At 44.7% G+C, this 27,543-nt stretch overlaps 1 protein-coding gene across 2 annotated transcripts in view; it reads left to right on the forward strand.

The window, feature by feature from the left end:
* The window catches only part of cachd1 (cache domain containing 1), a gene marked incomplete at its 3' end in the record, with an annotated part of 87,505 nt that overhangs the window by 59,923 nt on the left and 39 nt on the right, over window positions 1–27,543 (forward strand). For both annotated transcript variants that reach the window (XM_080016689.1, XM_080016690.1), the window contains exons 9-27: window positions 2,594–2,884; window positions 3,120–3,269; window positions 8,273–8,396; window positions 9,221–9,338; window positions 10,464–10,632; window positions 11,343–11,485; window positions 12,303–12,484; window positions 13,714–13,824; window positions 14,267–14,389; window positions 15,570–15,669; window positions 16,141–16,257; window positions 16,852–17,012; window positions 17,632–17,718; window positions 18,386–18,502; window positions 19,562–19,713; window positions 20,157–20,318; window positions 21,608–21,685; window positions 21,936–22,037; window positions 27,332–27,543. The exon at window positions 27,332–27,543 is cut by the window's right edge and continues 39 nt beyond it. In XM_080016689.1, coding sequence (XP_079872815.1) covers window positions 2,594–2,884; window positions 3,120–3,269; window positions 8,273–8,396; window positions 9,221–9,338; window positions 10,464–10,632; window positions 11,343–11,485; window positions 12,303–12,484; window positions 13,714–13,824; window positions 14,267–14,389; window positions 15,570–15,669; window positions 16,141–16,257; window positions 16,852–17,012; window positions 17,632–17,718; window positions 18,386–18,502; window positions 19,562–19,713; window positions 20,157–20,318; window positions 21,608–21,685; window positions 21,936–22,037; window positions 27,332–27,543 — 2,699 coding nt within the window. The remainder of the gene's footprint in view (window positions 1–2,593; window positions 2,885–3,119; window positions 3,270–8,272; window positions 8,397–9,220; window positions 9,339–10,463; window positions 10,633–11,342; window positions 11,486–12,302; window positions 12,485–13,713; window positions 13,825–14,266; window positions 14,390–15,569; window positions 15,670–16,140; window positions 16,258–16,851; window positions 17,013–17,631; window positions 17,719–18,385; window positions 18,503–19,561; window positions 19,714–20,156; window positions 20,319–21,607; window positions 21,686–21,935; window positions 22,038–27,331) is intronic.

The following is a 27,543-nucleotide window of genomic DNA, read 5'->3' on the forward strand; positions in this document are numbered from 1 at the left end:
CACCGGCTTCCCTTCTTCCCATGGTGCATTCTGGTGCCATCTCTTCCCCAGGTAAACGACGCACACACAACCGGCCATCCACATGATGTAGAAGAAAATGTGATTCATCAGACCAGGCACCTTCCTTCCATTGCTCCATGGTCAAGTTCTAACGCTCACGTGCCCATTGTAGGCGCTTTCGGCGGTGGACAGGGGTCAGCATCAGTACCCTGACCACTCTGCCACTGCGCAGTATGCTGCAATGCACTGTGTGTTCTGACACCTTTCTATCATAGCCAGCATTTATTTTTACAGCAATTTGTGCTACAGTAGCTGTTCTGTGGGATCCGACATTGATGGGCGAGACCCTGCTCCCCACGTGCATCATTGAGCCAATGGGCACCCATGACCCTGTACCCGGTTCACCAGTTTTCCTTCCTTGGACTACTTTTGGTAGGTAATAACCACTGCATACCGGGAACACCCCACAAGACCTGTCCTTTTGAAGTTTACACTTTGGCCCTTGTCGAAGTCGCTGAGATCCTTCCGCTTTTCCTGCTTCCAACACATCAACTTCAAGAACGGACTGTTCACTTGCTGCCTACTATATCCCACCCCTTGACAGGTGCCATTGTAATGAAATGATCAATGTTAATCAATTCACGTGTCAGTGGTTTTAATGTCGTGGCTGATCGTGTATACAGTACGTTTAAAGCAAGGTTATCCGAGTGGAATTGTAATGAGTGATTTAAAAACATAGAACAATCAAGTCTTAATTTGTCCTGGAGAGTACTTAAGTTAGACGTAGCCAAAGGCAGATTTGCCTAGCTCTGTAGAGACACTTGGTACTCTTTAGTTGTAGCTCCTCCTGCGATCTAGTTTTGTACCCAGGGCTCTGGAATATTAAAAAGGTGGTGAGGTAGTGACAAACCCATTTGTTAAAAATTATTTTTCTGTATAGTTAATGCAATTCCAAGTTTTTTTCCAAGGTTAAATAATTGAAAATCAAGAAAAAAACATTCATTTGCAAATGACCTGCAGGTATTCATTATATTCTTTCATCACTTGACTCAAAAGTGAACCAACCCTGTAACTGAAGGCCAGATCCTCTTTCAAAGAACAAGTGTAAATCCTGACAAGGCCCCAATGAAGACTGTGATCCACTGAGAACAGCCTTGGCATTAAGACATGATTCCTCCCTAATCCAGTCAGTGATTGGACATTGGCAGACATTCCCCTATTCCCTATACTGTATATCCCAATAGGTTGTCATGTTGCCAAATGCTGCAGGTAACAGCTGCAAATGTGTCCGCCCACAGTTATCTCTCATCTCCTCTAATTGACCTCTGTGTTCGGAAAGGCAAACTCTCACTCGGTCCAATGTCCGGAAAGGGCATTTGGCTGGTTAATGAAATTTGCAGTATGGCGGGTTTTATGGATGTTATAATCTGCGGCCTTGAGAGCCGCCTGGACAGATGGTGTGGATCGTATGTGTACGTGCCATACTCTGAATAACAGAGTACATGACCCAGACGCACACAGTTCCTGGCCAGCATGTGTGAAAGATGTTAGCGGTGTGGGTCTTATGCTCATATCGTTTGAACGGTCCCAATCTATCTAATTTTACATTGTTGTCACAAAAAACAACAAATACTTTGTGTTTGCCAAAAGAACTGTCAATTGCCTTCAATAATAACTAATTGACGAGTTCCTGTCTTTAAATTAGGGATGTGATGGTATGTGAAATTCAAATATGAAATAGTACTATAATAACTCACATGAGAGTAAATCACCTACCAAAAGTAGGTGAGAGTTTTCTTTATTTTTAACCCCCGACCGATCAAATGAGTGAGTGAGTTTGACGTGTTGCAAGAAACATACTACTGAACATACACGTCGGCTCACTGCTTTAGTCCTATCCACTTGTCTTAATCCATTGTTGTATTTCACCGGGAAGCTGAAGTGTTCCCAAACAGGGAAACAGTTCCCAAACTTTTCGTTTGCATTGGCCATGACGTTCGCTAGCCAGAGGCTTGCCTGGGCTAGCTGAGCTATGCTAAACGTGCTGTGGTCTAGTGAGCTCAATGTGCGAGGCAGAGACTAAAAAGTTTACAGTCCGCAACTTTAATGTTCGCCTTGGAACTCTGATTTGAATTGGGTTCTGCGCGCAAAACAAGCCTACTTGGCATTTGGTACACATCTGCACCCTACTGAAAGACCTGTACTATAATATTCAAATTTGTTGTGATAAATGTAAATAAATGATATATCACATATATATATAATATATAATTATGTTTATATGATACATTACATTACAATACACTGTGGTTTTATTTTTTATAGCTGAAAACCTGATTCCACGATATACCGAAAATCGTGATATTGAGTAGTATGATTATCATACCGTGAACATTAAATACAGTCACATCCCTACTTTAAGTCCCTCTGAAGATTAAACAACCACTGAAATACATGTAAATATGTCTGTTTGACTCAAATATACATTCAATGTATTCATTAAATTAATTGATTTGTATCTCTACCCCCTTCCCTTCTTTCTCACTCTCTCCCTCAAATTCCCTCCCTCTCACCCCCCCCCCCCTTTTCTCAGAGGGCGTGACGGGGCTGAAGGAGCTGGCCTTCCTACGTGACCTGGCCGAGCAGAACTCGGGAAAGTACGGCGTGGACCGTGCGCCCGCGAGGGAGCGGGAGCGCTCGCCCTCAGGCTCCGCCTCCTCGGCGGGCGGGACATCGGCGCTGCCTGTGGTGAAGGGCAGCATGATGGTGCTGAACCAGCTGAGCAACCTGGAGACCACTGTGGGCCGCTTCTACATCAACCTGCCCAACCGCATGATAGACCTGGCCCGCTTCAGCCTGCCCTACGCAGACCCCATGGGAGACGGTGGGTGCTGCCGTGGAGGGCACAATAAAACCCCACAATGAAGTAACCAATCACACACGAGAGGCAGTGACCTGCAGTAGTTGTGCTTTCTGGTCGAATGACTATTGGAAGAACTTAATTATAATTATCTTAACCAATTGGGGAATGATTGATTGAGTTGAGCTGAAATTGAATGTAATAAAATCAGTTGGGCTGAACTGATTAAACTCTTTTATGCATTTGTTTCTTTCTCTAGGTTTTATCATGACTGTTAGCCGACCTTGTTACTTTGGCAACCTGCTGCTGGGTGTTGTAGGAGTGGACGTGAACCTGGCCTACATCCTGGAGGACGTCACCTACTACCAAGACTCGCTGGCCTCATACACCTTCCTTATCGATAACAAAGGTCCGCCCAGACACGCAGTCCTATTCATTTATTCAAAAAAGGATTAAACAACCTTTTCCTGAGTGGGGGAAGCGCAGATCTCAGAGTTTTGGGAAGAGCAGATCAAACGAGCAAGCAGAGGTTGGCTGGTCAAAGCAAATTGCTTTGAGCGTCATGATAAAAATGGCAACTGTGGCCTTCCAACCAACTGGCCAACTGACTGACCCACCCCAGGAAGCACCTGTAGTCTAGTGAGATGCTATCACATGCGGGCTCACCGAAAAATAGTTTCCGCAAGCACAGATCAAGCCCAGACAAACATTCCTGTGTGAGCATAGTTGACCCCTTTTGGAAAGTGGATTTTGAGGTTTAGTGTACTTTATAGCTCTGTGTGAGCCATTTGAGGAGAGCTTTGTTTGTGTCGCCACCATACCAGTCAATAAGACTATTTATTCAGGCCGCAGATCCTCAAAAGGTTGTTATTGTTATAAATATGCGAACCAATTATGGGTTATTACCACGCCGGGCTTATTGCAGCCATTCAGTAAACAAACAGCTACGAATGACTCCCATTAAACTAATTAGCTGGCATTCAAACATTCTGCTGCCAATTAGACATTAAGTAAACAGAGGCTGGGTTGGAGGCCAGTAAATTAAGAAAAGAAAGATACTATAAAGATACTATATTTTCATTGGGTATGCTACAGTTATCTCCGACTTTTTTTCGATTACGCAAACCCATAAGGACCATGACCATGTCTTTAGATTAATATCAATATAATTTCCGTGCAACAATTATCTCAAAGTATGTTTCACTGATTTGGAGTCAGAGTGGAGCCTCTGGTTAGAGCTAAGCAGTTTCAGTGTTCTTCCGTTCAACATTACTTCCTGTTTAAAAAATTAGAAAATTATAGTGTAAACAGGAAGCTTGGTGGAAAGTAAGAAAGTAACAAACTAAGTTACTTTCAGCAAGTTGTTACGAAGTGGTTGCTAAGTTAGTTGGTTGTTTAGTCTGCAAGTCGTTGGTTGTTTAGTTAGTTGGTCTGCAAGTTATTTGTTATTAAGTTAGTCTGCAAGTTGTTGGTTGGTAAGTTAGTCTGTAAGTTGTTTGTGAGTTGGTTATTTAGTTAGTCTGCAAGTGGTTGGTTGGTAAGTTAGTCTGTAAGTTGTTTGTCAGTTGGTTATTTAGTTAGTCTGCAAGTGGTTGGTTGGTTAGTTAGTCTGCAAGTAGTTGGTCACTTGGTGGTTTAGTAGGGCTAAATGATGAATCTAATTTCAAACCAACATTGTAATTTAACAGAACGCAATTTTCAATGGTGTTCTTTTTTTATGTCACACAATCTAATAGGGCTGTCTAGGGTCGGCTCCCTAGCGCGCCATCCCAGGGGAGGGGTGCGGATAGGGAGCGATCGGGGCACAATTTACACACCTGTCTCCCTCTCTGACGGTACCGATGATGCGTGTGCTAGCGATGCTTGCGCCAACGATGATGTGCCTCTGACCGGCACGCCAGAACAGTGTGCTTTTATTTTACGTCTCCTGATTGAACAAAACAAGTGTGTAATGGGGACACTTTCTATGTGTCCCCCTGCCGCCTGCGGTGATTGTGTCAACCCTCTGCACTGCCCCTTGGTGAGACCCGGCGCTCAGGCCCGGGGCCACGGTGCGCTGTGCGGGGCGTGTGCTGCTGGCAGAGCCTGGAACACCTGTAGAGTCCAGACTGAGCCTCTTCCAGAATAATGTGTCTGTTTTTGTTTTATTTCAACCTTTTTTTGTATGTAATAGAGAAAAAAAAGAGCGTGAAGCTGTCCCTGAGCACAGGGGGCAGCGATCTGTGTATGTGGACGTATGTGCGCAACATTTTTATAAAACAATTATACATTTCTGCTGAAACACTGCATATTTTCTGAATGTAAATTTTCAGATTCAAACAAACACAAGGCTTGAAGTTAAACTAATGATGACTAATTTGTTGACTGTATCCAATGTTGTGTTGGTCATACTATAGAATGATTTATTGCTTGTGTTTAGTGAATACTACAGAAGATAAAGAACTTAAAAAAATCACATTCTAAATCGCAATCCCAATATTAGTCTAAAAAATCAATGTGATTATTTTCTTAAATCGTTGAGCCTTATAATTTCGCTAGCCAGCAAGTGGTTTGTTGGTTGGTTGGTTAGGTAGTCTGCAGGTCATTGGTTGGTTGGTTGGTTAGTCTGCAAACCATTGGTTAGTTAGTCTGCAAGTCGTTGGTTGGTTGGTTAGTTAGTTACATTGTTGATTGGTTGTTTGTTTGGTTAGTCAGTTAGTCTGAAAGTCGTTGGTTGGTAAGTTTGTCTGTAAGTGGTTAGTTGGTTAGTCTGTAAGTCATTGGTTGGTTAGTTAATCTGCAAGTCATTGGTTGGTTGGTAAAGAAAAACACTTGTTTCTCAATAAGTATCTTTTATTTGAATATTAACATTTAGTTGATTAGTCTGCAAGTTGTTGGTTGGTTAGTTAGTCCGCACGTGGTTGATTGGTTGGTTAATTTGTCTACAAGTCGTTGGTTAGTAAGTCTGCAAGTCGTTGGTTGGTTCGTTGGTTAGTTAATTCGTCTGCAAGTTGTCAGTTGGTTGGTTAGTTAGTCTGCAAGTCGTTGGTTAGTTAATTTGTCTGCAAGTTGTCGCTTGGTTAGTTAGTCTGCAAGTTGTTGGTTAGTCAGTCTGTAATAGGGGTGTCACAATTCTCCGAATCCATGATTGGATTTGACTTTGACTCGATTTTAAGGTTTCCATTCGATTTTTGATCTGAAAATTTTTTTTCAGCCCTGTTGGCTATGCCATTGTTAGGTTATTGGGTTTTGATTTGTAAAGAAAAACACATGTTTCTCAATAAGTAACTTTTATTTGAATAATAACAATTATAACATTATAACAAAAATATGCACACCTGAACAGTGAATACCTTTATCAAAACTAGACCCTAGAATAATAAACAATTGAACATTTACCACGCTATTAACAATTTACAAATTTACACACATGGTTTTATGTGCTGACTAATGTCATTTACATTTTCTACAAATTAAGAATTCTTCTTGAAGAAGATAAGTATGTTCACATTCCCTGGAGAGAGGGATGCTCTTTCAGCTGTCGCAATGTCCCCTGCCGTTGAGAACTAGGGATGCCACGGTGAGGAATATTTCCCACCGGTTAATAAACTCATGACAGCGCCGGTGTTACCGGTAACACTGGACAAGCTTTTGCCAAATCCTCCGCTACCCTTGTCCTGTGAACAGTGAAATCTGACTCCACTCTGCTGCGCGAAAAGCTAGAATTATAACCGGTTCCGCTGCGGGAAACAAACAACGGGCAGCACCACCATGCGGAATCCGCCTGTGATGTCACCAATTTTGTCACCCGCTCTCTGTCCAACCCCCCAGTTATGTTGGCCAATCAGAGCCGAGAGGGGGGCGGAACTTCCCTGGCAGGAAGTGGAAGTAGTGTGCTGCCTGTCCCACAGCAGCAGCATGTCAAAATGTCTGACGATATTACCCTGGGTGGATCGCGGAAACCTGTTTGTGATTTTGAAGTTCGAAATCGAACACTCATTCCGATTCTGAATCGTGACAACCCCAGTCTGAAGGTCGTTGGTTAGTCAGTCTGCAAGCCGTTAGTAAGTTAGTCTGGAAGTTGATAGTTAGTTTGTTAGTTACTTAGTCTGCAATTTGGTAGTTAGTTAGTTAGTGAGTTTGTTAGTTGGTTGGTTACAAGCTAGCTAGTAAGTACTCATCTATTGAATGTGAGCGCGTTCCAACTGAAGCATGAACATCAGCCGGTGCGGCTCCAGCCTGGTTCCTCCACTGTTCATCCAGTGACGTGTTGTTGTGGTCACTGTTTTTAAACCTAGGAAAAGGGATTCTCCTCCAGGACATGCAGCACCTGCCTGTAACAGCTGTTTACCCTAATATGTTGACAGACATACTCGAGAACACACACACACACACACACACACACACACACACACACACACACACACACACACACACACACACACACACACACACACTCCCACAGGCCCACTGTGCCAGGTGGACACACACGGGCACACGCAGCCCACATGCACGGTGTTTGCCAAAGCTGTGGATGAGAGCCAAGACATTTTGTTTGTTTACACCTTGTAGCAGACACATGGCCTTTGCTGACCCCCCCCCCCCCCCCCCACCCCCCCCAGTCTCTTAGGGGCTTTCTGGATGGTAGCTCAAGCGGTAGAGCTGGTGGTCTAGTGATCTAAAGGTTGCTGGTTCGATTCCTGGCTGCTAGCATGCTGTAGTGTCCTTGAGCAAGACACTTAACCCCTAATTGCTCCTGATGGCTGCGTCCGTCGGTGTTTGAACAATTGTAAGTCGCTTTGGATAAAAGCGTCTGCTAAATGAAATGTAATGTAATGTAATGTAATTTCTCACCCCCGGAGCTTTTACCACTGATGTTTAGAGCCTGAAACGCATAGAAAGCACACATGCACACTGAAGGATACACGCAAAGTTACGCTGTCAAACTTGCACACAAATACAGGCAAAGCCAAAAAGACAAAACAAACAAACAAACATACACTCTAAATACAAATAGATGCACAAATTCATCAAACAAATACATACGCTGAGATGCCGTGCAGAAGTCTTGAGGCTCATCAGAGAGAGAGGGGGGGGGTAGCCCTTGCAGCTCTACGGTTCCAGAATAGTAAACCTGCCTTTTTTGGGACACTTCTAATGCTCATGAGTCTGGTTTATTGAAAGTGATAAATGTAATGCACGCATGATATTTCTTTAGGCACGAATATCCAGATTTCTCCTCTGAAACCGTGTTAGCAAACTCTCCTGTGTGTTTCCACATAGAAAAGAAAATTGCCGTTTCCTACCATAGGGGAAATATTACTTTTTATAACTCCCTCACTCGGCCAGCTTTCACACTGAACAGCGATTCAGTAACTGGTTCAGACATCCTTTCCCCTGTTCTGGTGTTTATTTTCTGGGTTTCCCCTCCAGGGTACACCCTGATGCACCCCTCCCTGACACGGCCATACCTGATGACTGAGCCGCCGCTGCACACGGACATCATCCACTACGAGAACATCCCGGGGTTCCCTGTCGTCAGACAGAGCATCCTCAGGTGAGTGTGGAGAATGATTATTAAAGGGTCAGACAAAATGGTGTGGTTCTGAAGACTGAACTTATCAGCAGATACAGAGTACCAATCCAATCCCTTTATGGAAGAGGATGAACTTATACCATCAGTTTGGGCTTTTAAGAGCATAATGATTGACATATGGTCCCTTTTTTATGTCATAGAGGAATCTTGATTCATGATCCTGTGTCAAGAAGCAGAAATCTTGAGATATGCTCTCTCGGTGCTGGCTTCTTGTACTGGCAATATTTTGTTTCACAGATACCTTATACACCCTATTTTAGCCTTGATATCAGCCTGTCCCCTAAATGAACTATCGCCACTATAAATACTACTAAGTATTTAGGTTGGTTGTGGGCATTTTGTTAAAGAGTTAGAATCCACAATCATATGTTTCTGTTGAAATTTCAAGGGGATATTGGGCCAAATTTGGGCCAATGTTAGCAATTATGCATCAGGTAAAAGGTGCGTTTCCAACAGTTGAGTTCAGGTAAATTTACTTTCTAGCTGAATTTTGAGTGCTCCAGTGCTCAGTGTCAAGACATAGCTCTTCTGCATTATATAGATATGTAATATTACACTATTATAAACTTGTACTATAACAGAGGTGTAAAATGAACAAAAAAAGGACCATCATCCAAAATGTCATGATGATGACGGTTCTTCTCTTGGAAATAGATTATTGCGTTGTGAATATTTTAGTTTACAGATAACCTGTTTTAGCCTAAATACCAGTCTCGGTCCATCCCTAAAGCGAACTTTCAGGAACTCCTACGTTTCTTTAACACAGCCTGGTTCCCTCTCCGCAGCCTCCCTCTGGGCAGCCAGGTCATCGCCGTGCCGGTCAACTCCTCGCTGTCCTGGCACACCAACCGGCTCCGGGACCCCAGCAAGGACGCCTACAACGTCAGCTATGCCTGGAAGCTGGTACGTAGAGGACACTCAACTTGTTTATATAGCCAATTCTCTTATTCACCTCCTTGTTCTGCCAGAAAATGAACTCTGGCTTAAGAAAAATATTGCTGTCTTTTTCTTTCAATTTTCCACTGTAAAATGATCAACAAAATGCACCAGGGCTTTGTGCTCCCCGTCTTTTCACCCTCCTCACTGTAAATCTGTCACTTTTAGTCTGTCAGTCTGAGGCCCAGCTTGGCTTCAGGCCTGCTTTTCTCTCGTATACCCCAAAAAACAAAAGAGAAGAAAAGTCTTTCTCCAGGATAGTCTTTTGCTCCCAGACCCCAGAATGTCATGTTTTAGGAACAAATTGCAGCCTGACAGTTAAAACATATTGAAACAATTTGCCTTTTTAATGCTGTTTGACATTTCTATTTTTTGCCCTCCAAGTCAATAAAGCACACTTGTTTTGGGTATTCAACATATATATATATATATATATATATATATATATATCTTTTACCTTACTTCAAGCACTTATGACATTTTGTTGTATTTAGAACAAGTTATGTGAGAGTTCAAATGCATTGCCTTCACTGTGACTTTGGCAGCTTTCTTCACTAGTTCATTTATTTTCTAGAGTTTCTCAAACCATTAGGCTGACCTCAGCGGCGTAAGAGGCAAGAGGGGCTCATTGGCTTTCCCACACGATCCTGTCTGTTTAGCTTGATTATCATCAAATTAAGTGATTTTCGGTCACTAATGTAATGTCCAAATGTCCAGATTCTCAACTTTTTTCAACATCGAGGACCCTCAATTTGATACATATAGTTTCTGGGAGCCCAATCTGAGAAGATTACTCACCTGTTTATTATACTATAGTCAGGGAGAGATAATAGGTTCAAAACAGTAATTATTGTGCATTCTCTAACAGTGCTAGCATCTTGTAAATTATATAACAGTGATGCACAACACTGAATCGTTGTAATGCAGAGCCCCTGGAACCTCTTGAAGTACCCCTGGGGGTCTCAACACCCCACATTGAGAGCCACTGCCTTAGAACATTGTTCTGTGGAATACCAACATCACTTCTCTGCTCTATGTCCCTCCCCGATCTGAAGAAAAACCAACGTGTGTCTGTCCTCCTGGTCTCCGTAGGTGCAGGACACGTCCTTCATCCTGTGCATCGTGTATGTGCAGCCGGAGATCCCCGTGAAGCAGCTTAAGAACCTCAACACGGCCCCCAGCTCCAAGCTGCTATACCACCGCCTGGACCTGCTGGGGCAGCCCAGCTCCTGCCTGCACTTCAAGCAGCTCGCCACCGTCGGTAAGAGAGGAAGGAAACGCAGCGTCTCTTTCAGCTCCATCGCATTGACTCTATCAAGACGTTGAGGGTTGAGGTGGAGGAACAAGACTATGACCCTTCAGGCTTCAGACTGTGTAGGCACACGGCCAAGTGTTAGAGTGTTAATGTGAAACTCTGATTTAATGCCATTGGTGCTGGAATCCCTCAAAGTCCTTGTATACCAGAATATTCCTGACCAATAAACAGACTTCTGCTTCTGATTTGAGCTTACCAACTTAATTTTTATTGTATTTTTCTTTTTTAAGAAAAGTAATAACATGTTGACAGACCCCCTAAACAGGGGTAAGATTGCCAGATACTCACATTATTGTAGTTTAGTAGATTTTGTCTTACATTTGTACCTTTGCACAAAGTATTTTTCATAGTATCTTAATGCATAATACTACTTCGGGCACACTGTCTAGGCCACAATAACAAGACCAATTGGACTAGTTCATGCTCAAAATCCGACAATGAATCAATCAACAATGGACATTTCGTTAATTGCCTATTGTGTTGGATTTTTTCTTTTAAATAGAAAATACCCTTTAGTCATTTTTTAGGATAGCTTTGTTTCCTCAAGCAATTAATCCGTCAATACGTCTACGGAAATGTCTTCAAATATTCATCTATTCTCTCCAAGGCCCAACATTAGCTCATCCCCATCCTCCGTTGTGTCCTTTCTCCGTCAGAGTCTCCCACCGTGATGCTGGCGGCCGGCAGCTTCTCCTCCCCCTACGAGCACCTGAGTCAGCCCGAGACCAAGCGCATGGTGGAGCACTACACCGCCTACCTGAGCGACAACACCCGGCTAATAGCCAACCCGGGCCTTAAGGTGTACACACACACACACACACACACACACACACACACCTAATGAGTCTTTGATTTGTATGCTGTAAGGGTTGCGTTATTTGTTGGGACTGGGAGGGGAGGGATGGCTTTACCAGCTTTTGTGAGAAACAATCTGAAGCTTTTTTTCCCCACCTTGTTAAAGCTCTACATCTTCGACAATGTGAACCCCCCCCCCCCCCCCCGCTTAATGGGGGAGGTGGGGGAGGTGGGGGAGGTGCGGTATTGACGTTCCACTGTGAAACCCCTACCTCACAACGCCGCTTCCCAGACCGCTCATAAAGACCCCCGCCTGTCCCTTCACGTGACCCCATCACCTCCTTTGAAACCCACTAAGCCCCCTCTGAAAGTGGAGGGTGGAGGAGGGATGGGTTTAAAAAATATATATATATATATATTTCTCTCTCAAATCCGTTTGGGTTTGTTCCCTGTTACTTTCCACAAACCCCGCCTCACTTAAAAACAGTTTTTGCCCCAGTGTTGCCACGATCGTGTCATATAAGTCGTTGACGAGACGTGATGTACAACTGCTTTAATTTCTCCGCGAGGTTTGCCGGAGCCCCACAGGATTGTCCTCGTAGATCCACAGCTGCAGCATTAGTCATCTTTTTACTTTTTTTTTTTTTTTTTTACAATTTTATTTACTTTTATGTCAGACCTCCATAGCTTGGAAATGTTTCAAATTGTTTCGCTTGTTCGCTGCAATTTCAGCCCAAACTCATGACCTCATGTTTCGAGTCTCCTTGGCCCTTTTATAACTTGATTCCTCATACTCTCTCTCTCTCTCCCCCTCCCTCCAGTCTTCCGTCAGGAACGAGGTTATGGCAACCAGTCACGTCACGGATGAATGGATGACACTAATGGAAATGAGTAGCCTCAACTGCTACATTGTGCGGCGTTACATAGCAACGCCCAACGGAGTTCTGCGGATCTACCCGGGCTCCCTGATGGACAAAGCCTTCGACCCGACTCGTAGACAATGGTGAGGTTCACTCCGGAGGGTGTGTGTGTATGAGTGTGTTTTGAGGGAGCAATGGGTTTATGGTGTGTGTGTGTGTGTGTGTGTGTGTGTGTGTGTGTGTGTGTGTGTGTGTGTGTGTGTGTGTGTGTGTGTGTGTGTGTGTGTGTGTGTGTGTGTGTGTGTGTGTGTGTGTGTGTGTGTGTGTGTGTAACCTTGATACCTGAAAATAGTTCCCAGCTCCTTCAGAGTGATGGAAGTAATTCCCAACACAGTAGTTAGATGTTGTTGACTTTTTTGAGTTTGTGAATCTCATATTGATATAGTCGTGTGACACAAGATATGTCCACATTACCAGTGATCGTATAATATTAAATTATGAAATATTTCTTGCCTCTGGTATCTCTGAAAGGACCAGAAGTCATCCCCAAAATAATGTCAAATTTACGACATCAGATTTGGTCGCCCTTATTTTGTAACACTAAATTCCTGACTTTCAAAATATTGTTTCCATTCATCACAGCCATCATCACCACATTTTTTGTGACTTTGAATACGTTCAAAGTCGCCCATATAATATTGAAAGATTGCCGCCTCTGTCTCCAGTTTATTATTTTCATCTCTCCCACTGTACTGTATGTGGACTTTTAAAGCAGCACTATGTAACTTTTGGGATTTGGTGCCCCCACAGTTTCAAAGTGCGATTGCATTTTTACACCATTGTCGTAAAATTTGGTCCGGTATCCCAAAATAATTGATCTTACCCGAGAAATTTTTACCTTATCGGTTACATTTCAATAACAGTATGTATGTTAGTCCACGGCTCTGGGGTAGCCGCGGAGAGAGAGAGAGAGGGCGTTGGAACTCGGGGAGGTACGGGGCCCGCTGCTACCGGTGTAGGCACCAGATGTACTCGGCCTGGCAGATCGACTCACATACGCAAACAAACCCCGTGGCACAATGAAAGTGAGGGCCAGTGCGCAACAGCTTAGGTGCGGGTGCTGAGCGCACCACTGGTGCGGTGGAGTGGAAATTTGACCAGCAAGTTTATAATTTTTTTTAAATTGTTATATATATATATATATATATATATATATATATATATATATATATATATATATATATATATATATATATATAATATATATATATCCAGGCCAAAGAATTATAATTACCGGAGACAAAATTCAGGGAGGTCTTCCTGCGGTTTAACACTTTAGGCTTTGTGTGATCTTGCGGTTTTGTTTGCGTAGGTACCAGCATGCTGTGGCCAACCCCGGGCTCATCACCTTCACCGGGCCGTACCTGGACGTGGGCGGGGCCGGCTACGTGGTCACCATCAGTCACACCATCCACGCCTCCAGGTAAACAGCAATGATCAGTATTGATCATTGACTTATTCATCATGTTTCCAATGGTTTGTCACAATTCACTAACTCAGATCATTTAAAGATACTGTGTTGACATTTCTACGGCATTGAAGCCAAAAGGCATCTCACAAGGGTTGATGAACACCATTTCAGAATACATCGGCATGACTGGAAGTCTGGAATTTTGTGCTATAAACATCGAGATCGTGTCTAATAGCTATAGTTTGTGAGAAGTGAACGATGCAGTATTCGGCTGGACCCCAGGTTCTGCGATAGAGATATGAAGATAAAAATGCGACATCATTTGTGTGCAAGTTTTAGCACAGCGCAAATTAACACAGGCCGCATAAAACCTGCTTCTGTATTTTCTTCCTGATGAAATCCCTCCGTCTTTTCTCCCCTCCCTCTCTCCCTCCCTCCCTCCCTCGCTCCCCAGCTCTCAGATGGCCTCTGGGTATGCGGTAGCGGTGATGGGCATCGACTTTACTCTGCGTTACTTCTACAAGGTTCTGCTCGACCTGCTGCCCATCTGCAACCAGGACAAGGGCAACAAGATCAGGTAGCAGGAGGCTCCCCGCTCTCTCCTCCTCTCCTCTCTTGTGCTGACTTCTTTCTCTTTGCTTCGCTCCTCTTTTTCTCTCATCTTCCTCTCCGTCTTTCGCCACTTTCCCTCCCCTTCTGTCTCTTTTCTTCTCCTCCTTTCGCTCTCTCGTCTCCTCCTCTCCCCTTCTCTTCTCTTCTGTTCTTTCCTCTCTCTTATCTTATTTCCTCCTTTCTTCCTTTTTTTGTTGTCTTCTCTTTCGCTTCGCTTCTCTCTTTCCTTCTTTCTGTTCTCTCCTCTCCTCTTTCTCTTCTCTTTCTTTCCTCCTCCCCTGTTCACATTTCCCTCCCTTCTCTATTCTCCCCCTCTCTTCTCTCCTCTTCTCTCTTTTTTTTTTATCTTTTTCTCTCCACTTCTCCCTCTTTCCTCCTCTCCCTCCATTGGGAAGGGAAGGGGAGAAATTGATGAGGTGACAGTGACATTGAAGGATGAGAGGAGGAGCGTACGGAGGGAAAGAAGGAAGGAGGGAAAAGGAGCTGCTTGTATTGGCCGGGGCACCGGGCCTCCTCTCGCCTCTGCACCCTGCTCTGCTTTTTCTAACAAAAACATTTTAATCTGCTCCTCTCTCTTCCTCCCTCCATTTCTCAAACTCACCCCCCCTCTCTCCCCCTCTGTCGTTCTCTCTTTGTGCCACATTCGGGGGGCTGTATTAAACAGGATTATCTCAGAGGGAGAGTCGGGGAGAAAGGAGCTGTATTTGGCAGAGCACTAGGTCTGTGTAAAGAATAGTATGGTATTTGGCACAGGGTTTGAGGGTGAGAAGCAGAGCAGAACTGGGCAGGATTTGGCAGCTTGTGTGTGTGTGTGTGTGTGGGTGTGTGTGGGTGTGGGGAAGTCGTGTGGAGCAGTGTTTGGGCTGGGACGGGAGAGCGGTTGTAAAGGTGTATACGTGGACAATTGGTCAAATTTGACACCTTCAGCTAAACAAAGGGTTAAAAGGGCTAAAGATCACAAGGAGTCCGACCTTGCATTCTTGTAATGTGTTGATCAGGTTGTGTAGTGGACAGAGTTTTTTTTAAAGCAAGCCCCTTCCTCATTGTTCGCAATTCATGATTTCTCAATGTGGAGTCTAATATTTGTGTGTGTGTGTGTGTGTGTGTGTGTGTGTGTGTGTGTGTGTGCGTGCGTGTGCGTGTAGGTGCTTCATCATGGAGGACAGAGGATACCTTGTGGCCCATCCCACACTCATTGACCCCAAAGGTCACGCTCCTGCAGAGCAGCAACACATCACACACAAGGTACACAAGCATGCATTCAAACACAAAGCAAAAACACCACAAATAACACGATAACACTTGAAATTTTTTGAACATGTATGTTCAGAGCTATTTGAATTGGTTTCTTTCATTCTATAACACCAGCGCCATTTCAGTTGATGCTGTTCAAATGTGTATTCATTCCTGCAGTGCCCCCTGCAGGTCAGTCCATGTAAATGGTCATTAGTGACAAGGCACATCACACCGTTCGGGTTCCAATTTGACAGCAGTTGAACACATGAACAGTATCAATTTCAGTGGGAGCTCACAGTTGAGTGAAATAAACCACATTTACACCCAAAGTTAAAGGAAACTGTCATTTACTTCCCTGCGACCCGTTAACTGAGAGCAGCGTGGTCCTCATCAACGTACGCCGCAACGCTAAACTTAAACAAATGAATTAAGCTCCTTCTCTCTCTACCACTCTTGCTCCTCTCCTCTTCGTGCCGGCAGGAGCCGCTGGTGGCCAACGACATCCTGAACCATCCCAACTTCGTCAAGAAGAACCTGTGCAACAGCTTCAGCGACCGCACGGTGCAGCGCTTCTACAAGTTCAATACCAGCATCGTGGTGAGTTTTACACACACACACACACACACACACACACACACACACACACACACACACACACACACACACGCACGCACACACTTGAGCCCCATACAATTCATACCCAAATAAAGTCCAATACAATACTTGAAGTACTTGAAGACCCAGCTCTTCAGAGAGTACCTCCTCTCCTAACTTACAATTACTTAGCACTACCTGGCAGTATTTATTGTTACACTAATGTCTCTGACGCAATGTAGCTTGTATGTTATTCTCCCTTGTGAGTCGCTTTGGATAAAAGAGTCTGCTAAATGACTAAATGTAAATGTTATTAATATGTTGTGTATGATTTTGAAAAAAAATATGTTATTAGCTGAAATATTTTAACAATAATTATAGATTCATGAGATTGTAGTGTGATACATGGATGACTGGATATGTGGATGCAAAATAAAACAGTTGAGCCAAGATGATCACCCTCAGCCCTTTTCCCTGCTGGACTTTTGGTGCCACCCTGCGGGTATTATTGGTATTACAACCAGAACACATTAGTATTGTGAGTATTTTCTGTTGCATGTGACAACTCTCTCTCTCTCCCCCCAAACACACACAAAGGGTGACTTAACTAACCTGGTCCATGGCAGCCACTGTTCCAAATACCGTCTGACTCGTATTCCTGGCACCAACGCCTTCGCTGGCATCGTCAACGAGACGTGCGACTCCTTGGCCTTCTGCGCCTGCAGCACAGTGGACCGACTCTGCCTCAACTGCCACAGGTCTCTCTTACACACACACACACACACACACACACACCCACACACACACACACACACAAAGAGATCCACACAGACGATAAGTTTTACCTAGAAACTAATGACAATTATGTGTCCAGTGAATAGATCGATACTCTGTTCATCCCCGGGAGGAAATTTCAGCTCACATCAAAACTAATAGGCAGTGAAATGAATACTAAAATAATATAATGAAATAACAAAAAATTGAAGAAAAATATGAAAATGAGGAATAAAAGTTGCAGTATATGGAGAAAAGGTGAAATATACAATAAAGACTCAGTTAACTGTACATAATAAAAATACAGAAATATGACAGGATGATGGAAAATAGACCTGAAATTGTCATACTAGTACAAACCTTTTAGAAATGACAAATTACTGTTGTAAAGAAATGTTTGTTTAAGTTGAATAAATATACTTTGCATACCTTTAAGTTCAATAAACGCAAAAACTGCAAAATCATCCCAAATTATTAATCAAAATAAATAAATGACATGCACAAGATAAGATTCATTGTTATTATTATTATTATCACTTCATAACCAACATTGTATGTGCGCTATCTGACACTGAATATTTCTGTGTTGTTTTTGTCCTTCAGGATGGAGCAGAATGAATGCGAGTGTCCGTGTGAGTGCCCCCTGGAGGTCAACGAGTGTACGGGCAACCTCACCTATGCCGAGAACAGGTCGGTGTCTGTCGATTACGGGACACACACACACACACACACACACACACACACACACACACACACACACACACGTAGAGCCCTGGGCAGTGTTGTGCTGTGCTCCTTTCCCAGCAGTCTGCTGTTGTTCCAATGTGAGAAAAGAGGAAATAAAAACATTTAGGTGTGATCCATCGAACACAAGTCAGTCTCTTTCTTTGTCTATTCTGTCTATTCACTCTATTCATTCTCTTTTTTTACATTGTCTTTGTACGTATAATCTTTGTTTATACTCTCCCTCTCTCTCTCTCTCTCTCTCTCCGTCTCTCTGCCTGTTCATATGTCTTTCTCTTTGTCTTTCCATTTGCGTTTCTGTCCTTTGTCGACAGCGTGACAGTCATTCAGATGCCACTTTCTTTTATTACGGGAAACCCGCGCAATTATCTGTTTTCTTTTTTTTTTTTTTAAATCTGTCAGGCTTTCATCTGTATGTTTGTCAAGGGTCGCATTGTTGGTTCCCTTTGAGTTTAGATAAAGCCCACACACGGATGAATGATGTTTTTTATTTTTAAGTGCGTTTAAGGCTCACTATTTGGGGTGGTTGTGATGATGGAGATATTCTGATCGTGTGTATGTGTGTGTGTGTGCGCGTGTCTGCATGCGCACGCCTACCTGCTTCTGGTCACAGGAACCCCAGCTGCGAGGTGCACCAGGAGCCCCTGAGCATGAATGTGATCGATCCTGGACTCCACGAAACCCTCCCCCAGTGCATCAACACTCGCTGCAGCCAGAGATACACCAGCAGGTAACACACACACAGCCACACACAGCAACACACACGCACACATCACACATTATGTTCAAACGGCCAACACTCCAACCACGCAGCGTACGAAGGCTCATGGACATTCTCAGCTTTGGGGTCACTTGATATGCACACGGGTTCGCAGGAAGCTTCACAGGTTTTCTAAGAGTCCCGGCCTAAAGACATAAACATGGTAGCATTGAGTTATGATGCGCAAGAAGTGGATTGTAACTCGTCTGTACATGGTGAAATCTGCCCCAAACTTCACAGGTTTGCTAAGAGTCCAGGCCTCAAGACCTTTATGTGCCAATATTGAGTCATGGTCATAGTGGTGTCTGCTGGCAATAGAAACAACACGTTTTATACTTTTGATGTATAAAAGTGCACGGCTGTGTCAAACGGTATCCCGCCAGCACCCCCGACGTGCACGAAGTGAGGGCTTGCTCATAGCTGTTTGCAGCTCTCGTTATTTCGTTCGTATTCTATTCTAATCCATTTGGAGCTCCCGCTATGCTCTACTATATCATAAAAGTTTCCGATGCGATACTCAAATTCACATGAAACGACAACACTTGATTCTTATTCAGCCTCAATCTGTTGCTTATGGGCTTCAATCTCAATTTGAATGTGTACAATTTTCTGGTACTGGCTCCAAAATAATTTGTCCTAATTTGCCTAAAAAGGGTTGGCACGTTTCCTTCTTTACCCGAAAACTTGAAAACTCCACTATGGCAGGCGTGAAAGTACTCCCTCAAAATACCTTCAAGGGCAAAAAGAAGACGCCTAAAGTGTGGTCTCAAAATAAAGGATTCCTCTTTCATGGTGTCCCGGCGGGCAAAAGGTGCCCAGTGGGCGACATAACTTGGAAATAAAAAAAAAAGATAAACAGTCTAATAGAAATGAAAATTTTGAATGAGAATATACAGGAATATCAGTAGAAACACCAAACAGTCAAAGGCGTATTGCAGGAGAGTTCCAGTTCCATGGAAGGCAGCAAGGTGTTCTCTCGTTGGTTTGGTGGGTGGGGTTTCTGACCCGCTAACCTGCGTCCTGCTGCAGTGACTGTTTCGGGGTGCTGGACTGCGAGTGGTGCATGGTGGACAGCGACGGGAAGACCCACCTGGACAAGCCCTACTGCGCCCTGCAGAAGGAGTGCTTCGGGGGCATCGTTGGCGCCAAAAGCCCCTACGTGGACGGCGTGGGGGTCGTAGGTGAGTGGAAACACCAGACGTAATGTATGCCTCTGTCATCTGACCTCTCAGTGGAAATACTTTGGCATCCTAAAAGTCCAACTTAAGTTAATCCGAGGAAATTGTCACTTTTCTGTTGGATCACAGAGACTTCTTCTGATTGTCTCATTTGTTTGTGTTGTTTATTTTGGTCTCTTCTTCTCTGTATATGAGCAGAGCGGGCAGCCTGCCCTGGAGATTAATCGCCCAGTTTCATGGCAGCTCGCCCTAATGAGATATGGAGAAAGGGGTGCAGCGCCAAAGAGATGTCCAAAGATTTCTGTGCGATTTGGAATTGTTTGCCGTTCCGGCTGTTGAATAGTCGCCACGCTTCCTCTGTAGCCGTTTTTTTACTAACCAGTCCTCTTTTTCTCTCTCTCTATCCCTCTCTCTCTCTCGCCCCCCCCCCCCCCCCCCCCCCCCAGACGAGGAGGTGGCATCTCTGAACATGATTAAAAGTGCCCCGGTGGGACCCGTGGCCGGAGGAATCATGGGATGCATCATGGTGCTGGTGCTGGCCGTCTATGCCTACAGGCACCAGATCCACCGGCGCTCGCACCAGCACATGTCACCGCTGGCTGCGCAGGGTAGGCACAACGCAGGATGGAGGAACGGAGTCAGAAATAACGTGCACGGGACCGCGGGCGATCAAAAGACTTGATCCTCCATACACATGAGACTATAGTCTCGGAAAGGCTATGGTGTTCTGGTAGAAACATCTCTGCGTAAATCAGCGGTGAAATGTTTGTTTGTCAAAAAACCTGCATGTTATTAAATAACTACACGTGCAGGAAAAACATATTGGGGCGGTTTCGCAGATGGGGTTTAATCTAAATCAGGACTAAGATAATCCTACTTCTCAGTTGCCTTTCTGAGACGTTGCTTGATTTTAGATAAATTAGTCCGAGACTAGGAAGTCATAGACGAAGGTGATGAAGAACCAGTCAGTTCCTTCTGTCTGGTCTTGGTGCTGGTCTTCCATGTTCATCGTCCACGTTCTCTATTGTCAAGGTCGACCTGGAGGCCACACCCATTAACCCAAACATAAACCTGCCTCTTGCCAGGTTTAATTTCAGTCTTCACTCAGACCTAGATTATCTCTAATCTTCCTTTTGGAAATAAGACAATTTTAAACCATTTCTGAGAAGGTCATGACTGGGGCCATTTTAGTTGGTCCAGATTAAAAGTGAGATTTAGTCCCACATTAGGCCTAATCTGTCCACGAAACCGCCACTTAGTGAATGAAATGATATAAACAAGGGGGCCCGTGTGCCTGGAGATGTCAATGGAACAATTTTCCAAAAATGGTTCAAAAAAGCAAACAAAAAAACCTTAGTCAAACACACAAGTGAAATTCACGGAATTCTAATAATAATCATAGCTATCTAAAGTAAATCTGGAATTTGAGGCCGGTGTAGTCCAGCCTAACGTGATCCGAACATAAAAAGGGACTTTTTTTTTTTTTTTTTTTGTTTGTTTTTAAACGGCCAGATATTCCTCAAGCACTTAACTTCCAGTTGTGGCTCTGCGGCCTCGTATCGCTGCGCTAACCGCGGTGCAGTTGACCTTGGCATGCGCGCACAGCGGCTTTCCTCTTGACGGATGAGGCAGTGTAGCCGCCTTATGAAGAGCTAAATGGAATCCAGCGTTAGAGCTGTTCCCCACAGAGAAACCCGCTCCACTCCAAAAGCATTATTTAACACCGCAGGGAGGTCTAGCTGATGGAAATCCCACTGCATTCACGTAAATTATTCCGAATTATTATTGTTAGTATAATTATTATTAGATATATTTTTATCCTGCCCTATTCATACTTTGAAGCATCCGTCTAATTTCCTCTTCCCATCCTCTTCTTGTTCTACTGTTGTTCCTCCAGAAATGTCGGTGAGGATGTCCAACCTGGACAACGAGAGGGACGAGCGGGACGAGGACAGCCACGAGGACCGCGGAATCAGTGAGTGCCGTCGGAACCTAAACCCTTCCATTTAGCGGGTTTTCGCTGACTTCACGTGACTGGGGCTCGGGGCCAGATTGGTTCTGCGATCAGACTCATTTATTCTCAACGCGTTTAAAGAAAATTCAACATCTTTTGATAGACCTTGTTGGACATGGAGTCAGTAAAGGGGATGGTAGTTGACTCTTGGGCTGTGCTTCATGACAAATACCATCTTACCATGTCTCTATTCTGTGCCCCCCCCCCGCAGTCAGTAACACTCGGTTCATTGCGGCGGTGATCGAGAGACATACCCACAGCCCCGAGCGGCGGCGGAGGTACTGGGGACGCTCAGGGACGGAGAGCGACCACGGTAAGGAGGTTTTTCTTTCACGAGCTTCAAACTTTACGACGACAGCTGTAAATGTATCCAGTCGGACGGATCAAAGTGATGAAAATGAGCCAAAGTAAAATGGACGGATGTCTTTCCAATGCACCGTCACCTCATTTGTAGTGTTTTATTATTCAGACAGCCTGGTTCTCACATGCTTCATTGTTCTGCTTCACAGCCTTGTTGAATTGCATTGAATAAGGCCCAATTGTGGCTTTTTTATTTCCCCTCAGCACATCACATGCAAGATTTTTTTTTTAATATATATTTTTTTATTCCATTTTTCATGCTTCCTCATGGAGCTGTGAACTGCCCACGTTGTTACAATCGAAATGGAATCCATGGAAATGAGCATCTCCGTTGCTTGTTTCATAACCAATGATGACAAGGGGTGGAGGACAAAAAAAAAAAAAAACTTTGGGAAAGAGAGAGGTGTGAAAAGAGGGTTTGCTATTCGAATTGTAAAAAGAAAAACATGTTTGAATCTGAAATATGCAGTGTTTCAGCAGACATTTATTATTTTTTATAAAAATGCTCCGCCATACGTCCACATACATCCTCTTTGTGCGCGCAAGTGAATGAGCTTTGTCTGTGTGCCGCTCCTTGTGCTCTGCTGCTCCGTCCGTCACTCTCCGGCGTCTGTCTCGGCACCCCCACCCTCAGCATGTGAGGGGGAGTACTGGATTTCCGTCAACACCGCGGTCAAAGCAGGCACGAATGGCCACTTTCTTTGCGAGGATTATCAGTTGCCCGCCAAACGGCGATTACAGATAAATTGACCTGTCTTATCTGCAAAGATATGCGGCCGATTAACATCTTGCAAGGGGCTGGATTTAAAGATTTTATCCGCCGGTTTGAGCCGAGGGACACGGTCCCAAGCCGCTCGACCATCACCGACAGAGTTGGAATGTCCTCTCGTGCAGAGGTTCCCAACAACTGGGCGTTTGCTGGTGGCCTGTGAGAATGCAGGCGGGCCTGGTCACAGCCCTGGTCAGAGCCCACCTTCCCAGTTCTGCACAGCTATTACATCAGAATGCGGAGGGGGTAGGGAGGGTAGAGATGGCCAAAAAAAAAAAAAAGTGTTTTCACACGCATTTACCAAGCGTGTGAAGAAAGAGAGGAAAAGGGGGGATGTGGCAGAATATGAAAGAACAGTCAAACCCGCCTTCCTGTGGTGTACAATTTGCACCAAGCAGTCGCGGAGAAGGAGCAAAACAAAGTACAATATGGAGAATAAGAGAGGGAGTAGTACTCATGTGTTGCATAACTCATAATGAGAGAGAGAGAGGGTTGAGAGCATCTCCTCCGGACGAGGTGATGGAAGAGTGAAGATGGAAAAGCCAGAGCAGAGAGGAAGATTATGGAGCTAATGGAGGGAGGGGGTGTCGGCGGGTCAGGGATTACAGCAAAGTTGCGGCTGCTCTCCTCGCTCGCCCGACAAGTCATCCTCCCACCCAACGTCCAGGGGCCCTGCACAGACACACACATACTCAGCCACATCGCTGTGTTGGAGCGTTTAACGCACACGCACTCAGCTCTGGGTGCGTGGCGGTTCCCGTCGCGTTTGCGGTAAGAGGACGCTGCGCTGACTCTCCAGCCATTTGAGAAATTGGGATTGAATTGGAGGCTCATGGGGCAACAAACTAAATTTTGTATAAAAAACGAACTAAACCGTTGTTGTCACAAGTCTGCTGTCGGTTTCCGGGGAGAGACCAGGAGGCAGGTGCAACAAAAGACAGGCACAGAAAGCAGAAGCAACAGAAGCCAAAACAACGTATAAGCCACAAACGTTTGGTGCAGTCCGGAGTGGGAGTCCAGCCTCGCTGTCAGGGGAGAGGTGAAGTTGCTGCTGCTTTTGAAGACTCTCCTAATGACTTGAATCTCCTGCAGCTGCGTCCCCTCCCTGTTGCCAGTGCTGGCTCTCGCCACCTCCAGATGGCGCCAACACCCCTCCCGACTACCGCGGCGATTTATATGCAGGTCGGCACGCTGAGTCGGGTGAAAAAGCTGTGTTTCGGTCACATCGTATCAAAACCTTCAACTACAGTCGGTTGAAAATTAATATTGTTCTTGTGTTGTGTCAGTAAATCAGTCAAAACAAGCCTGTGACCAGAGCTGTCACAACTATGACCTAATCGCCCGATGCCAATTATTTGAGCTAGTCGCAAATAAATCGCTATATTCGATAATTATGTTTTCATCCAAATGTCAAGCGATTTGTCAGCCAATGTGAATTTGGAGTGTTTCCATCAGTTGATATGAGGAGAATTAAGCGCCAATATATGACACTTCTTCATGTGTTGGATGCGTGTCATTACGCTGTTAAAGGCTTATACTTTGACTGAGACAATGAAATAGTTAATTGCAATTATTCAGTTGACTTTACAGCCCTGAGTGTGCCACCAACTCAAGAGGAAGAATCACATTGCATCTGCTTTAGGTTTTCATAAGAAATAGTCCTGCCGCCATTTGCAAACCATGAGCTCCGGGATTGGTCCTTACCCTCCGTCCTGTTCCTAGCTCCGCCGGGGATCCGCTCGCCAAGCCGGCGTCCCCTAGTCCCGGCGAGTCTCCACACAATTACACCGGAGTTTCAGGCGTAGACTTTCTCTCCGATTCGCTCTAAACCACAGTTTGGGAGCAGCGGAAAGAATTCATTATTTCTGCCTCTCGCAGCTCTGGTCGTTGTCACGACGATAGGACGGCGGCGGGGTCGAGGGGCTCTGTCTGACTCATTGGCGCTTGTGGGAGAGACTTTGGCTCCCGGGGGGAAAACAGGATAAACTGCGCCCGAGCTGTCACCTTGAAGCAACCTCGCCGGCTTTTCTTTCAAGTCTCCTCCTCGGTCCTCCGTCCGCCATCTCCCACACATCTGCCTGAGACCCTACTCCTCTCTCTCCGTCTTGCTTTTTCCATGGACTTTGCCTCTCAAGTGCAGCTTGTCTTCGCTCGGTTGCAAAGCTCAGTTAGTCCTCCTGAAAAAACCCCAGAAGAAAGACTCAGTCTGACTCACGGCTGAATCACAGTACATTACGAAACGCTCAACCTTCAAGGTACAACTCGATGCGTTTTAAGACAGGAGTGTACCCCTGTATGTTGCGGGAGAAAGTGCTCAAAGTTACATCGCAGTTAGTATATTGAGGGATGTATAATCTTTAAGAAATGTTATTGGACGACAATATCCTTGAAGATAAATGACAGCCCTGACGCTGTGAAAACGGGTCAAATTGACAGTGTCACGCCTGCGGTTAGATCATAACAGATTAGAAGGAATCCAGTTCTTTCCACTTCATTTATTTCAGTAGTTCTATGTCAGAGCTCGCTGTTGGCCAACCTTTGAGTGATATGGATGTTGCTTATCCTTTGTTGTTCTTCCCTTGTTGTTCTTTATTCCGAGACAAAATGTCAATGTGACAGGAAAATAACAGGCACGGCCTGATTAATATTTACAGAGTGAGTTTCAAACGCTTCCAGGGTTGTGACTCCTCCAGTGTGGAGCGATCCTGCTTGGAGATGGAAAGAGAAAGAGATGGACAAACGCTCACAGCGTTCACATCCTTTCACGGGAGGACTCTCTTTCTCGCTCCTGCCCACCTCTCCCTCCTTCATTCACACATCATTTGGTTCAGTACCTCTCGAGGTTTAATCTTCAGAAACTTTAGAGATGTTCCCTGAACATAATTAATGAGGTACTTAAGCCTTGAAAGGTTATTTGCCGAGCAGTAATAAAAGATGGCCCTGCGTCGTGCTGTTATCCCATCGGAAGCTTAAAGGGGCAATAGACAAGTTTTCAACTCATTGTATTGTACTGTACAGTGATACCGAGGCTTATAAGGGAACCAGTCTAAACAAAGATGGTGTCATTATTCTGTAGCCAGTACGCTTTGCAATCAACTTCATAAGTAAAAGGGAAAAAAAAGGTTGTCTATTGCTCTTTTAAAAAGAGAGGGACTACAGTAAAAGCCGGCCAGGCGGAGGTAACTCATGAAAATGTCTGCCTTTCCAGTTGGATTCACATATGTATATCTATGTCAACAATGTCCTTTTATGCGGTTTTGATCAGCCTGGAAGCAACCTCTCTCCATACGCGAGGAACGAAAAAACAAAAGGGAACCCAGACACAAATTTACAGAACCGCAAGAGACCAGGGACACTGACTGATGCGGCTATATAGTTATCCCTAGGATGAAACTGGACTGGCCTTGTACCCGTTATGACATAATGGTACAACTTTTAAATCGGCAACATTGTTCAATTTACTGAAACCAACACTATTCCTCTGACTTGTTTTTCAGCTCTCTGGTTTATCTAGTTATCCATCTATTTTTCTGCTACTTCCTCCCAACATCTTCTATTTCTAGTCACTGCCTGGATGGCTTTTAACATAGCATTGATTTCTGTAAAAATCCATGTGTGTGGCTCACGTCGCGTGCCGCATGAAATAATCACCGAATATCCAAACTACAGCCCACGTCGAAGACTCCAGAAATCTGAGATTAACTGGGGGGGGGGGGGAACAATCATCTCGATTTTTATATTCAAGTAAGTTCATCCTGGTTGATTAATGAATAAAAGATGAGAACCCCCATCCTGTAAAAAGGAAATTAAAAAAAAAAATGCAAAAAGATGAGCTAATGTGCCCCCCCCCGCGGTTTTCAATGTATAGATTCAACGTCTCGTTCATAACAACTGGTATTGACGCTACATGGCCCAAAACAAATTCACAACCCTTCTAAGTAGTGCGTTCTTCCCCCTCAGCAACACCCTTTGCTGCGTCTTTTAGTCAGCTATAGACACGGCAGCACATCATCGGCGGAGTGTGAGATCACAGAACCAGGTCAGGGCTGCCACAGTGATTAGAAATATGTAAATGTGCATTGTAATCATAATAAGCATCGATAAGCATCCGTGTTTTTGAAAGCCTTGGTTGCGTTCCCCTTTTTGATTTTCAGGGTTTCAGAACCCTTTTTTTATTTATTTATATATATATTTTTTTCTCCATAGCAGCCGCAGCCATAGAATTGTGTTTATTACCATAGCAACTCCCTAAATGTCTTGAAACTTGTCAGATGTAAACTGCGTCACCTCCCGTGTGGCAGTAGTATCTCTGGCCTGTGAACTGTCCAGTACTCCGAAACTCATCATGTTATACTGGCCCTTTCGTCGGGGCTTTGGAGGCCAATTCCAACGCCGACGGCAATTAAAGGTTCACGTACGCCACAAATAATTTGCATCGTGTTGCTTTTTTTTTTTTTTTTTTTTTTTTGTCTCTGCAGGCTACAGCACCATGAGCCCGCAGGAGGACAGCGAGAACCCGCCGTGCAACAACGACCCGCTGTCGGCCGGCGTCGACGTGGGCAACCACGACGACGACATGGACCTGGACACGCCGCCGCAGACGGCCGCGCTGCTCAGCCACAAGTTCCCGCCGTACCGCCACACGCACGCACACCACCACTCGCTGCACACGCACACGCACCACCTGCAG

This window comes from Zeus faber (genome assembly GCF_960531495.2).
Source record: "Zeus faber genome assembly, chromosome: 1".
NCBI classification, from domain to species: Eukaryota; Metazoa; Chordata; class Actinopteri; order Zeiformes; family Zeidae; genus Zeus; species Zeus faber.